Raw genomic sequence first — 14,663 nt, 5'->3', positions numbered from 1 at the left:
TGTTTCACACCCTGTCAGCACTGAGCTCCCAGGTCAGAATCGCCTCTGGTTTCCTTGGGTGTCTTGGGTCAAATTATCATAAATCTAGTGATTAGAAACAACACCGGTCCTTGGCATTCCTAAAGCTTTGGTGCAGTAAGGGACAGACTAACAGCCACGGACCGGCTTGAGAGGGTCATCTGCTTTTCTGTTTCAGCGTCCAAGGCCCTGGTCATTCACCCAGGAATCGGCCCCGTGAGCGCCCTGGAGGGGAGCGGGACAGGGCAGCTCACCCACGCACGTGGCGCGAGAGCTGGATCCCGTGACGAGGGAACGGGGCAGAGCAGAAGGCTTACAAAAGGGACTTTTATTAAAGGAAAGAAAAATCTGTTTGGTGGGTGACGTATGAAATAGATATACAAAACTTTACATGCCCGCGAGGGCGGGGCCCGTTGTCCCGGCGCCTGCGGGAGCTGCAGGGCCCTGGGGGCAGCTGGGGGCCCCAGGCCTGTCCTCGTCACACGCCGATGCACGGCCTCGCTTGAAACCTGTGCATGTTCTGGTAGCTTCAGTCGTGAAAAAGCAGGCGGATGCTGGGCTGCCGCCGCCTCACCCCTCTGTCTGGTCAGACGCCCAGCCTTCACCCTAAGCAATGTGCTGCCTAATTAAAGGAAAAACACCTCCCCACACCCCCCGTCTTCCTGATAAAAAGCGCCAACTCCAGTCCCGCTGTGCGGCTCTGCTGGGCTCACCCAGGATCTCTGGCATGGCCGCGTTCCCTGTCCCGCTGTCCTTAGCAAGAAGGCTTTCTTGTAGTGAAACTTCTAAAAACACCTCTTTCTGCAAAACAGTGTGTTTCTGCAGGTGGAGCTCTGCAAACAGACATGTCCCTCTGGAGGAGGGGCCGCTCCCGGGACGGAGGTGAGTCGAGTGCACGCCCCGCGGTCACATGAGGTCGCCAAGCTCGGCCTCCAGCGCGGCCGCCATCTCGTCCGCCTCCGAGCTGCCCCCCTCCTCGTCCTCGCAGCTGGACGCTCCGCTGGACTCGCTGGCTGCGTCCTCTTCGTTCAGCTTCCTCTTGTGGCCCCTGCAAGGAAAGCACACGCACCGTGAGATGCTCGTGGCGCACACGCTCCCCGGCCCCTCGGCCGCCAGCCCCCATGCTTCCGGAACAGCCCTGACAGCACAGGCTGGGCACCAAGGCAGCCTCTGTCTCCGGCAGGTAACGAAATACCCAGGACGTGTGCGGGCGGGAGAGGGAGGGGCCCGGAGCGAGCTCGGTGGCTACAGCTGGAGCTGGACAAGCCGCTGGGAAGGGAGGCGGGGACAGCCGCCAGCAGACGGGTGTATGTTTTACATTCAGGTCTATGAAATCTATTTTGAGTTAACCGCTGAGTACATTTCTGACTGTGGGCTACGATTAATTATTCTGCATTTGGACATCAATAGTTCACAGCTGTTGTCGCACCATTTATCGAAAAGTTACGTAGGAATATATATACGCCCCCCAACAACTACTATGGTTTGGGGAAACCTTCTGAAGGGAAGAAACCCCCCAAAAGATTTACCTCTTAGAGACACAAAAGGCATCTCAAGCAGTCACAGACACACACGAGACGGAAAATGACGTGCAAGACTATGACGTCTATAACCTAAGACCTACAATACACACAGAAATTTCTACAACAGACAAGGAGTAACCTAATTGTGAGAAACACTCCTCAAACAGAAAAGGGCAGTTGGCAGAACAAGGGGCCAACGAACACTGAAAAAGATACTATGATGTAATTTGAAAAGCGAATCAAGGTGCCTGTCAGGAAGCACATTCAGCCCCCAGGCTGGCGGAAGTCAGAGGAGAGGGACCCCGGCCCCGGAGGGAGCACGTGACCCGAAGGGGAAGCGCACGCTTACTGCGACCCAGCACCGCCCCTGCCCAGCCGCTGCGGCCTGGCTCGGCAGCACACGTGGCTGGAAGGGAAAGTAAACCCGAAAGAAACCCCTCCTCTCAGGTCCCGGCGGCACCGGGAGGAGGTCGGTGCAGGAAGGGGGCGTGGATGGGAAGCGACCCGGCGGCTGGGAGGGCGCCAGGGTCTGGACAAGAGGACGGAGCCGTGTGGACCCTGTGATGCGCTTTCAGGACAAACACTGACCAAGGTGGCTGCTGGAGCACAGCCACGGCTGGGACACGGCGCCCGGGCCTCGCCAGCTCGAGCCAGATCTGAGCAGACATGCGGCCCGAGGGTCCAGCCCCTCAGACACACTGCAGGGTTAGCTCTGGATCTGCGAGAGATGGTGGAGCCAAAGATGGTGTTAAGCGTTAAGCGTAATTAAGCTGAGACGCTCGCACGATTCCCCTTCGCTGAGTGAACACAACAGATAAACTCAGAAACGACGTGCAGACGGAACAGTTTAGAGAGACTGCTTTCTCCTAACCCCAACGACACCCACGCTCCATGGGGCAGTGCCCAGCACCGCCTCCCAGGGACAGAACTGGGCGGTCGCGTGTGTGCGCGTGGGCAGCGGTAACACACACGAGAGCAGAGCAGAGTCAGCCCCAGGCCTGAGCTGTGCTCAGCTGCGGGTGGTGGGCAGAGGGGGCTGAACCCCACCTTCCAGGCCCCCACTTGTGGCTGCACCGCCGGCGGCGCTGAGAGCACGTGGGGACGTGGTCTGTCCTCGAGGCTCCTCCCCGACCGCCCTCCACCTCCGGGGTGTCCCGCCTCCTGGGTGTCCCTGGGGCGGGTGCCGCGCCCGGGGCACGAGAAGTGCAGGCCCCTAGGAGGCTGATCCCGGGGCGTCCTGTTGATAAAACCTCCTGCACTGCCCTTGGAGACCCCACTGCAGGGCAGCCTTTTGGGACAGAACGGGCTGCACAGGGTGTCCCCCCACCCCCCAGGGCGACGCCAGCTAACAGCTAGGCAGGACCCCACGGCTGTCGCAGCCTCTGTGCAGAGAGACAAATGTCGACTGTGCTGAGCCCGGCTGGTCCTGCGGGAGAGACCCTGGGACCTCGGTGTCCGCTTGTGCGGCCGTGTCCGGGGGCCTGGGGACCAGGGTCGGGGGCCGCAGCGGCAGTGCCTTATGCTGGGAAGAGCAAAACCTTGCCTTGTGCTGGGAAGAGCAAAACCTTCAGTCTCGGCTAAACAATGTTTGGAGTATTCCTATATCCAACACGATTGAGTTTTAGTAATTAAAGATCACCTCAAAGACTGGGCACAGCTGCAAGTCGTGGTTAGTAAATGCCTAAAATTGATACCAGCTTCCTTTCCTCTCAGCAGAGCCTGCAATAATTGTATTCTGTTTTCACAACCAACAGCACAGTCCCCTAGAGAAACGCTAACAGATTTAATTTGGGGAAAATTTAAGGCTCAAGAATCAGCTCAGATTCAACGTGGAATAAAGCAAGAACGTGAACAGGAACATAAATCACGCGTGTACGTTTCCTCCCTCACGTCCCAGCCTCTGAGCTCTTTGCTGCAAAGAGGCACGTGGACCCGCCCCTGAAGTCTGCTGTTGAATAAGATGCACAATTATTTTAGCAACTACGGCAAATAAACACACATTATTATTTCATACCGGTGTCTAACCAACAAGATCAAACAATCCATAACACATCTATTTTTCAAATTGCTGGTTACAACCAGCTTGGTATTTTTGGCAGAAAGAAAAAGAACAGAGCAGCATGGCAGGTGGTAAGGTCACTATTTTACCTAACAAAAGCTGTTTCAGGTACGTGTGTGCATGTGTCCACGTGCATGCAGGGGAGCACCTGCCCTGGGGTGTGGAAGGCCGTCTGGACCCTGAGGCAGAGAGGACGCGCGTGGGCTCCTGCCTGCCCTGTCCGGTCACGACAGCGGAGGCTCTGCTGCTTCTTCAAAGAGGTGCACGTGTAGGTCACTGTAACACAACACCGGGCTCCAGGGCGTGGGCTCAGGTCAGGGCCACAGGGCGAGAGGGCACGTTCCATGGAAAAATCGTACGGGCCACACCTGTTGAACTGTTTCTGAAAAGCCTGAGAACTCAGGTGATGTCGCCTATTTTGAGGCAGTCTTCTGACCCCGGTCCTGGTCTTGGCTTCCTGCATCTTTGCCGTGAAGCGTGCAGATGGGGACCTCTGAGCTGGGCTCTAGGTGTAGAAGTGTGGACGCTTTGGATTTTCCCATAGTAGCGTTTTTACTTGAAAAACGGGTCCTGAGCTCCCGGGATGTGTCAGATGACGTTCTCCATCACATTTGGGAAGGTGCCAGTCATTACGTCCCTGGCAGTCCTGCCACGTGCGCGCCGAGGGCCTGGCGGTGCCGTCTGGGACACTGTCCCCAGGACCCTTAGGCGATTCTCCGTCTCCGCGGCTCTGGGAACGTATCCCGTCTGTTCTCTGATACGCGGTCGCCCTCTCGGGCAGCTTCTCCGGCCTCTTCTGTGCTGTCTGTGGCTCATTCTTCTGTCTCTCCGATGTCTCACGATTCTCTTCGCTGGAAACTGGACGTTTTAGTTACTGCGTTGCAGCCGCTCCGGGCACTGGTCTCCCCTACCCGCAGGGCGGGGCTGTTCTGGGGAAGCTGCTGCACCGGCACCGCCCCCCCCCCCCCCAACAGCGCAACGTCTCTGGGGTCCAGCCTTGGGCGCAGGCTCAGCGCAGGGAGAGAGAAAGGCACACACGACTAAAACAGCGCCACTTTTTATCCACCACACTGCAGGGCCCAGAAGCCGTCATGAAGCACCGTGACAGGGAGGGTGGGGGACAGCCAGCCCCCTCACCACCAGCACGACCCTGCACGGCCGGAGGGCAACTTGAGGCAGCTACCAGGCCAAGAGTGCGAAGGCCTTCCGACCTCGGCGAGCCCGCCTTCAGAAGTCGACTGTGTGTGATGAGCTCACACACGCAAAGGGCTGGGGCCCAGGGCGTCACCACGGTGCTGTTGGCTACGGCAGGTTAAACATCACAGATCGACACACGAATCGACGGGAAGCCACGTGTCCACGCGACAGAAGGGCAGCTCCTCAGCCACAGCCTGGGGAATTTACAACCTGAGCCAAGCACCTTGGTCCAGGGTCACCAGCTGGCAGCGCAGACAGAAGGTGTCCGACGGCAAGGCAGCGACAGGGTAGAGGTGGAGGGCTGGCCGCAAAGCGGCCTCCGGGCTCCACCGCGGCAGCAGAGCTGGGTCTGCTCTCTGGTCGCAAACACCGGGCCCACGTCTCCTCCATCTTTAGAAATGACCGACGTCCCCAGCGGAGTAGAGACAGCCTTGCCTAGGTGACCACCCAGCACCGAGAACAGCTCTCACGCGTGAGGGCCTCTGCACAACTGCGCACCGTCCGTCTGCACGTTCGGCCGGGACCCCGGCCACCGCACCCCTGCGGAGAAGGGGAGGCGGCAGCGGACCGGGCGGTGGGAGCCCGGGACGCGGGTCAGAGCTTCGCCTTTAGACGTGGGTGGCGCTCCTGACTAGTTCACCACGGGACCGGGTGGGGTGGGAAGGCGCCGAGACTAAACTCTCTGGCACTTAGAGAACAGGCTTCGGGGAGAGACAGCCGGCTTCCACTGGCCAAGCCGACCGCCCACGACACGAGACCCCAGGCCGCGTCTCCACGTCGGCGTCTCCTGCGAGTGGCGGGGGCAGGGCGGCGTCTCCGACGCCTGCAGACGTCTCGTCTGCCAAGTGCCTGCCACACGGCCCTGACTTCTTACGCAGGGATCTACCTCAAGGAGCGGAAGTGCCCCTCCAGCTGCCGTGTGTAAGACGGGCGTCTGACATCTGTTCATTTGAAAGAAGAGTGGATCGGTTCTCAGTGGACAAGCCCAAACCCCACCCCCGTCCTTCCATCAGGAGTCACCTTCAAGTTCCAGTGACATTAAGATCCCGCAGAAGAGCCTGGCCACTCAGGCCGGCAGGACATGCTGCCAACCGCTCGGGAGAAGCCAGGCTGCGACCCAGGGCGCAAGGCGCCAGCGCTCGCGGCAAAGGCCGTGGACCGAAATGTCCCGCAGGCAAGAAACAAACCCCCCAAACAAGCCTGACTTAATTTCAAGTAAAAATGCTACTATGGGAAAATCCAAAGCATCCACACTTCTACACCCAGAGCCCACTGACAGGAATAAAACCTGCGCGAAAACCACATTTGCCAGCTTCTGGGCAGAGAAAGGGGTGAGTTCCCAAGCCCCATCACAGCGCCTCAGCCCCGACGCAGGGCAGACTCGACGTCGGGTACAGGGAGACGCCGAGCGGCGGAGGGGCAGGCGGGGGCGGGAACAAGGGTCTCTGGCCACCCAGGGGGAGGCGGCGTCCGGTGGACCCTGGGCTTTGGCCTCAACTCAGATTCCCACAGAGCTGGGGTCAAGCCCCACGGCACGGTGTGAAACAGCAGCTGCAGTGAGGATGGTGAGGAGGCCCGGGCCGGGGTGAGGGGGGGGCTCCTGATCACCCCCCGCCCACCCCCCGCCGGCCCAGCGCGGACCACAGCCCCGGCCCCGGCGCTGGACTCCCCGGCACCGTGCGGGGCTGAGAGGAGCCGCGGTGGGCGCAGGCCACACGCCTCTGGCCCCAGTGGCAGCCCCGAACCACCGCAGGCAAGGCTTTCTCCCGTGGCCCGGAACTACTTCCCGTGTGGGCAGATGACTCCGTGGAGACAAAGCAGGCCGCGCGCCCCAGGACTCCGGCCCGTCCTTCCCGGTCTTAGAGAAAAGGCTCTGTCTTCCTCGCCACTTGGCAGGCGCAGCAGCAGTGGACCCGGGGCTCTGGGAGCGCACTCTTCAGAGGGGCCCAGCTCCCCACGGCCCTCGAGAGCCCCACGGGGCCCTCGCGCGGAGCTGAAGACGCAGCTGGGTCAAACAACTGTGTAAGGCAGGGGTCCCCAACCCCTGGGCCTCGGACTGGTCCGTGGCCTGTTAGGAACCGGGCCGCACGGCAGGAGAGCGAAGCTCCGTCTCTGTTTACAGCAGCTCCCGTCGCTCGCATCACTGTCAGATCAGTGGCGACATTAGATTCTCAAGGGGGATGAACGCTGCGGGGATCTGTGCACGCGAGGGGTCCTGGTTGCACACTCCTTATGAGCATCTAATGCCTCATGATCTGGGGTGGAGCTGAGGTGGGGACGCTGGGACCCGCTGGGGAGCGGCTGCAGATAGATTCTCATTAGCAGGGAGGTTTGGCTGCCCAGAGACCGTAATAAATCAATGGCTCGCAGACTCGTATCAAAACCCTGTGAGTGAGCGGCAAGTGACGGCAAGCTCAGGGCGCCCACTGACTCTGCACTGTGGTAAACGGTATACTTATTTCATCATACGTTACAATGTAATAATAGAAACAGGGTACACGACAAACGTAATGCCTGAATCACCCCGGAAGAAACCACCCCTCCCCTACCACAGGTTTGATCCCCGGCCGGGGAACTAAGAGGCCACATGCTGCGAGGTACGGCAAAAATAAAACAAAGCAAAACAAAACACCCATCCGTATGCACGTGCATACCGACAAGTAAGCAAAGGAAAATACAGTGAAACGGAAAAGCAAGCACCGTCGTGCCGTCCTGCCTGACTCAGCGTCAGCACTCACAGTCCCAACAGCTGAGTGACCCCGAGGGCAGACACGGGTGTGGGCAGCTGCCCTCGGCCCATGCCCTGCACATGCCCGAGGTCACGCGGGGGCCAGTCCTCACCACGACCTGCCTCTGAACACTCGAAACCCTGGGGCTGCGAACACACCGCGCAGCTGGACACAGAGCACGGGGCCGCCATCGGTGGACAGCACGCTGCTCCCGGCCGTGTCCCATCCTGGGTCCACACACAGCAGCCCTCCAGACATGAGCGGGGACTCAGGGAGAGGAGCCCCACCGCAGGCTCCTGGGCCGCTGGGACCACACCTGGGCACGAACCACCACCTACAACACACACTGTGCACTCTGTGAAGGGGAAGAGTTACATCTGCCCAAATGGTAACTGAATCATAAAAAACGATAAAAATCAAGGGCACCACAAACGTAATATTCTAAACAACCTGTAACGTGCTTTGTATGTTTCAGAAACAGGACAGTAACCTTTGCCCTCTCAGGACCACCCAGACCGACGTCTTTAGGTCTCTTACCCCCTTCACTATTGCCTTGAAAATGATACCCACACACCATGGTCCGTAACAACGCTGGGAAGATACAGCAGGATAACAACAGTGCACTGATCAACACGGAAGGTGTCTGGCGCTTGGAAGGTGTCTGGCACTCGCAGGGCAGCGCACAGGACCCCCTCACCTGGGCAACCCCCCCGCCTCCCAGCCCCTCCCCTGCACCTGAGCCCCCCTCCGCTCCTGGGCCCCCCGACTGCCCCCCTTCCTCTCGCAGGCCCCCTCACCTGGGCCCCCGGCCGTCTGCTGCATTCCTCTCGGTGGGTGGCGCTGACCTGAGCGTGGGCCCCCTCGGGGCCCCCAGGGCCTCAGGCTGCCCGGGCCTCGGTCCCCGCTGCCGGTCCTCCCGATCTCCCGGCTTCTTCTTCTCGCTGTCACTGTCATCGCTGCCCTCTCCTAGGATGTCATCCACCTAACAAAGGGCCAAGAGTCAGCACAAGATCACCTTTCCAAAGAATCCACGCAACGGCCCCTCCCTCGGGAGTGACACCACCGCAGATTTCTGCACGGGCCCCGCTTCCCGTGACTAAGCACGCAGGACACCCCGTAAAGCTCCAACACGGGGCCTGCCGCGAGACGGATGCTTACAACCAGCACCGAGGAGCGTGGACAAGGCCCACGGGAGGCAGAGGTGGCCTGGGCTGTCCCTCCTCCACGCCCACCTCGCCGGGTCCTGGGACCCACGCGGCCACGTGTGGGGTGCCTGCCCGTCTGTCTTCTCTGACAGACCTCAGGCTTAACTGTTCACAGCCACGGCAAGGGAGGGCGGTTGGGGGGCAGGGGGCAGGGCCCCGACGACACCTGACGCCCACGACGGCGGACGGGGCGCTGGAAAGGGGAAGGCAGCGGCGAGAGGAGGCCGGGCCCACGTTTCCTGAACACGGACCCGCCAGCACCTTTTCCAGGAAGGAGCAGAGACCCCGTGTCCCGTCAGCTAGCGTAACTACGTTCTTATGGCCTCAGAGCAGGGTCATCACTTAACAAGTTTGATCTGTGAAGCTGCTTCAAGTGTGCGAAGCGACAAGAGATTTGCTCACCGGACTCTGCCCCCGTGAGCTCCCAGCCAGAGCTCCCAAACCCCCGGAGTCTCCTGGACGAGGGAGCACCTTTGCTCTAATGAGGCGACCGTGGTGGACTCTGGGGTGGGGCCGGTCACCCAGAAGCACCAGCGGATGAGCGCCCTGGACCTTTCCACCCCACCCCGCCCCCAGGGAGCCTCCCTAGAACCCCCGAGGCACAGGGCTCGGGAGCCTCTGGCCGGGACCCTCCCGACCTCACCCGTGTGCCCTTCACCCGCCGCCAGTCAGGCCTCGACCGCGTGCCCGATTCCGCGTTTCCCAAGTTCTCAGCCGCCCCGGCAGGGGCGTGGGAACCGACAGGCGGCCGGCTGGTCAGAAGGACGCGTGACAACCCGGGACCCCCCATTTACGACTGCGTGTGGCGTCGGGGAGTCCCGTGGGCCGTGCGCGTCCTGTGTTTCTCGACTGCTGGCTGCGGCTGCGGGTGAAGGTCTCAGGGCGAAGCCAGGGGGGCACTGCCACACCCCTGGTCAACCAAGCAAGAGCGACCGTGCACCAAACGCTCAGGGAACGACCCCCTGCGGCTCCAGCACAGCGAGGCTGGAACCCAGCTAACAGCCAGCACTCGGGGGCCGCGCGGCATATGCGAGACAGAGGGCGGCCGGCGGGGGGGGACGAGGGCTGCGCCCACGCGGGCTCTTGGGCTTTTGGAACTTTAAACTACGGGGCGGGATGGCTACTTTATCAAGCTCAGAAAACACGCCAAGGAAGGAAGGCTGTGAGGTGGACTTCACTCACGGGAACTCTGACTTCTTCCAGCAAACCACCCACTTCTAACTGAGCCCTGAGTCAGGGAGGCTCCCGTGGGGCCCAGAACCCAGGACGACCAGGGGATGCCCCTTCGGCACCCCTCCCACGCCCACAGCACCCTCCTGGGTGTGTGCCCTGCACACCTGCTGCTCCCCGTGGCTCTACTGGGCCCGCTTCCCTGTGAGAGTCGTGGACTCGCAGTGCGTGGCAGGGACACCTCGGGGAAGGCACCGCAAACGGGACAGAACGGGTTTCAACCCTCTGATTAAATTCGAGGGCGGGGGGGAGCACCCCCTCTACAGAGCAGCTCTGATCAGCAACCGCCAGCCACACCCTGAGCGCTCAGGCCAAGGCTGACGTCTTTGAACCACTGTATCCAATTTCAAGTCTATCAACACGCAGTCTAGGGAGGAACAACGCGCAGGGACCTCACAAGTTAAAATACGGAAACATTTTAATTGACAGTTAAAGTGTTGGCTTTATCGTCAGGGGTCACAAGATCTTCACACGTAATATATCCTCTCGGGTTAAACTAAAGGCACCTAACAAAAAGCATCTAATTGTATTAATTCTAACAGGTTATTGGCTTCACCGGTATATTTAGGTGGCTGTACTTAACTTCATTTTGATAAGCAAACCTCCTCTTGTCAAATTTTGCTCTGAAAATACTTCAGGTCTTTAACTCTGCATCCCACCTTCGCAGGGGAAAAGAAAGAACTAAAAGAAGCCAATCATTTAAAATCTCCCCGAAGCACACAATCCCAGCAGCTCAGGGACCGCGGGGCGACCCCAGCCTGGAACGCACGCCAGGCCGCCCACAAAGGGCTCGCGGCTCGGCGGCGTTAGCACCAGGCCTGGCGGACAGCGCGGGCTCGTCCCGCAGGAGGTCTGGTCTCATTTAACCCTGCCTGGTGTGCTCCCCGGGCTTCCCTCACATAAAGTTCTGTATGAGGACAACTTTGCACTTCCTGGAAAACAGGGATCTGTAATGAACCATTTACTTCGTAAATGTTGTTTTAAAAATGCTCGTGTAAAGATTTTAAAATCTTGATTAAGGGAAAATCTAAAAGCAAGTATGTGAAGAGAAATACAAAATTCACTTTTTCCTCAAGTACTGAAATCTCTCAAAGGGCAAGCACGAATGACATCAAACGCTCTTGGGAATGTTTCCATCCATCGACTTGGAAGATGCAGGTCATGAAGACTTAGTAAAACTCATCTCAGCTTCTGACCCGTGAAGCGAGGCAGACGAGAGAGAAACAGAAGAAATGGAAACAGCAAGTCCAGGCCAAGAACGGCCAGAGGGGACACGGCCTTGTCCCAGCCCTGGTCCCAGCACTTTCTTCTCACCATTCTGTTACTTTGCCTGCAGAGGGAGGGAACCTGAGGCAGCGAGGGCTGCGCGCAGAGCCCGAGTGAGCTGCTCTAAGCGACTAACAGCACCACCTGTGAAGAGGACACGCCTCCGAGGACTACGGGCGTGAATTCTAAGCTCTGGTCTCAGGCAACGCGCTTCCGGTGAGGTAGAAATGATACCACCTGAAGGGTCTTTAGACCGACACCAACGTACTCCTCTCTTGGCCAGAAGAACAAACGTCCTGGTCATTCCCTTAATGTGCTGCATTCTCACGAAATAAAACCGAAAGCACTACTGGGCCTATTGAACTTAACTTTCTCTGACGACGCTCCCGTGATGTGGAAAAGGACCAGAAGGTGGCCGTGCACACACCCACGTGGTCGACCCTCGTCTAGACTCCACACTTCAGGGGAACGCCACCAGAGTCTGCTGTCCCCTCGGCAGCAGCGGAGGGGACGCGCTCCTGGGGCCCACAGAGCTCCGCGTTCCGCAGGAAGCGCCCCGGTGGCCGGGCCCGACGGTCTCCGTGCGCTTGGCACCCACTTGCCCCCCACGGGCCGGCCCAGCAGAGTCTGTGGAACAGGCCCTCTGGGAAGTGAGAGCCAGGCCAGGACATGCCTCTACCCCACCGTGCTGTTTCCACGCGTGCGTTATCTTCAATCTCAAGTGTTTCTCCTGAAGCCCGACGTGCAGTACCTCAAAACACTGGAGTCCATGACAGCGACTGCGGGGCTGCCCACCTCCTGACACCCAGATGGCACGGCACGGTGCTAAGACACGCTGACTTCGGGAGCCTGTTCCCCACACTGACCCTGACGGCCCGCCCAGGAGCGCCCGCCCCGCCTCAGGCTCGGGTACAGTAAGGACACCCAGTACCCGAGCAACGCGTGCTCTGGCCTCACATCAGCTCAGGTTAGCCCACGCGTGGGGGCAGGAGGGCAAGCGGGCGTCAACCCCGACCCCCAACCCGTGACCATCTGTGTCCCACTGGGCCGGCCTTTCCCACAGCCCGCTTCCATCCCAGGGGAGAAGGAGCCTGGATGTCGTGACCACCTCTGAAGAAATTCCACAACTGGCCAAACTAGTCTATGCCATCAAAGGCAGTAAATTGAAGTCTTCCACCAAACCTGAGGTTTTCAGCCATTATCTCCCCAAGTATTTTTTCTGCACCGATCTCTCCCGCTTATCAGCTCAGACGACACAAACATTCAACTTCTGATTTGACCCCGGTGTCCCTGAGACGCTGACCCCCGGCCCGGGCTGTTTTCCTGTTGTTCCTCAGGGTGATTCCTATAACCCTGTCTTCAAGTTCACTTAATCTTTCCTCGACACTCCCGTCACCAGGGGTCCTCCTGGTGAATTTCAGGGCATCTGCCTGAGTGCGTGTCCAGTCCTGATGTTTCCGTGTGGTTCTTCTTTGTGGTCTGCACTCTCTTCAAGGCTGTGCCTCTCCCAATGGCCACGGCCACGGCCACGCCCGCTGCTGTAGTGCTGGTCTGACGATCCCAACGCCTGGGCTATCCGGGTAGGCGCCTGCTGTCACTCTCTTGGGAATCGCCTGTTCCTGTGTTCGCGTGTTGAGTAACTGTTAAATCGTGTGCTGGACATCCTGAATATCATGTCCTGGTAGAAGCTCTGGAGAACAGGGTTTCGTGTTTTAGCAGGTGACCAGCCCAGTCAGGCTAAGATGGAAAGTTCTGTCCTGCCGGCCGTGGACTGCAACGTGAGTTTCACGCCTCTGCAGTGCTGTCCGCCCCACACCCAGCACGACTGGGATCGACTTCTAACAAACAGTCGAAGACAAAAAAAGTGGGAGGAGCAGAAACAGAGCCGGAAGCCAAGGCAGCACACGGGACACGCGCACACCGGCACACGCGGGCCACCGCAGAGCGAGAGTAGCGCAGGAAGGTGGCAGAGGAGGGAGGTGTGCCGTGCGCTCAGAGCACCCGCAGGCATGAGATGCCGCCGCGTCAAGCGCGCCAGAGGAAGAGTGCAACCCTGCACTGGCCGGGGGGCGCGGCACGTGGGCGCCGTCCACACGCGCCCGCATCTGCTCCCCCGACACGTGCGCCGCCTGTGCATCGTGCTAACTGTGCACTCCAGCTGAGCAGACGCCGCACGGCAGGCGCTGTGAGAACTTCCCACGCTTTTCTTGTGCATCTGCTGGTAACAAAAACACGTGCTGACAGAACTGATCACCAGCAAAAACATGCTGTGAGAAGACGCCACCGACTCTGGGAAAGGACAGCTTTATGGCAACCACGCAGAATGCAAGGCCACATCAATCCTAAGAATCATCATAATTTGCACAAAGAATCACAAATGTGCTAACGGCCCTGACTTTTGAACACAAACTCAAAACGCTGCTGGACCATGCCTGCTCCAGCCTCCCAACTCCCTGAAGCTGGGTCTTCAGGTAGCTTCTGGGATCACCTGGCTTCTTCTCAATGTTGTGAAGTGCGTGGAAAATGTGCCTGTCCTATTCAGAACATAATCCTCACAAGACAGCGTTTGCCGCCAGCACAGAGCGGACCCGCCGTCAGGGGTGGGCTAAGCAACTCTGCAGATCTCCCTGGGGAAACAGCCCCGTGACACGCGCAGCAAAATGGACCACGGTAGTGAGGGCAGCAGGCTGAAACTGCCACCCACGTGTGCAACGGTGGCCTCTCGGGGTCAAGGGACCACCTTCGGACACATTGGTTACTGCGTATCAAAGGCTTTAACCCACCAGATAGCAAACCTGCGCCTGAGGTCTCAACTTCTCCAGTGAAACGTGTTAATGTCCACAGGTGGGAAATGAGACAGGATTTCCTCGCTGTGCTGACGGATGGTGCTCGCTGGTCCAAATAGACAAAGCGTGCCCTCAAACTATCAAATAAAGTCAACAATCTCCTCCCTGATGGAGGCTGCCGCGGAGCTGAAAGGGAACCACTGCCCAGAGTCCGCATGCGGGCTGTGCCTGAACCACGGCAGACGGGGAGCTGCTGAGCCTCTACTCAGCAAACAGCTTTTTCACGTGAACCAAAATACACAAATACAACCATCTGGCATCAACAAGACGAAGACAGCGGTGATCACACCAGACGTGCGTATACTTTCGCCTCTTTGAAAAAAGCAACGAGGAGGTTCTGCTCAGATTCTGGGTCTGCAAAGATGCTCATCTGAGACGCCAGCCTGCGCGTGGCGTGTTACAAGGACAGGACAGCGGCATTCCTAATCAGGTTTAGGTGCAGGCTGCGAGAACAGAACACCTTGGTGCTGGTGAGATGTGCCTCCTGGTGAGAGGAGCTGACCCTGGAAAGGAAGGGTTCCGGGCGGCTGGGGGCTGGGAGAGGCGTCTGTGCTTGGGACGCCCTGGCTGTGGAGCGCCCAGACATGGTC

The 14,663-nt window shown here is 59.1% G+C and overlaps 1 protein-coding gene across 3 annotated transcripts in view; it reads right to left on the bottom strand.

Annotated features, from left to right (window-relative positions):
* Window positions 1–331: 331 nt before the first annotated feature.
* CTDP1 (CTD phosphatase subunit 1) overlaps window positions 332–14,663 on the bottom strand; it is a 39,243-nt gene continuing 24,911 nt past the window's right edge. For all 3 annotated transcript variants that reach the window (XM_060029262.1, XM_060029265.1, XM_060029264.1), the window contains exons 12-13: window positions 8,324–8,508; window positions 332–1,066 (exon numbers count right to left, since the gene is read on the bottom strand). In XM_060029262.1, coding sequence (XP_059885245.1) covers window positions 925–1,066; window positions 8,324–8,508 — 327 coding nt within the window. In that variant the 3' untranslated portion in view covers window positions 332–924. The remainder of the gene's footprint in view (window positions 1,067–8,323; window positions 8,509–14,663) is intronic.

This window comes from Delphinus delphis, chromosome 13 (assembly GCF_949987515.2).
Source record: "Delphinus delphis chromosome 13, mDelDel1.2, whole genome shotgun sequence".
Taxonomy (NCBI): domain Eukaryota; kingdom Metazoa; phylum Chordata; class Mammalia; order Artiodactyla; family Delphinidae; genus Delphinus; species Delphinus delphis.
Note: the sequence above shows the minus strand (reverse complement) of the source record. Positions and strands in the feature narration are given on the sequence as shown.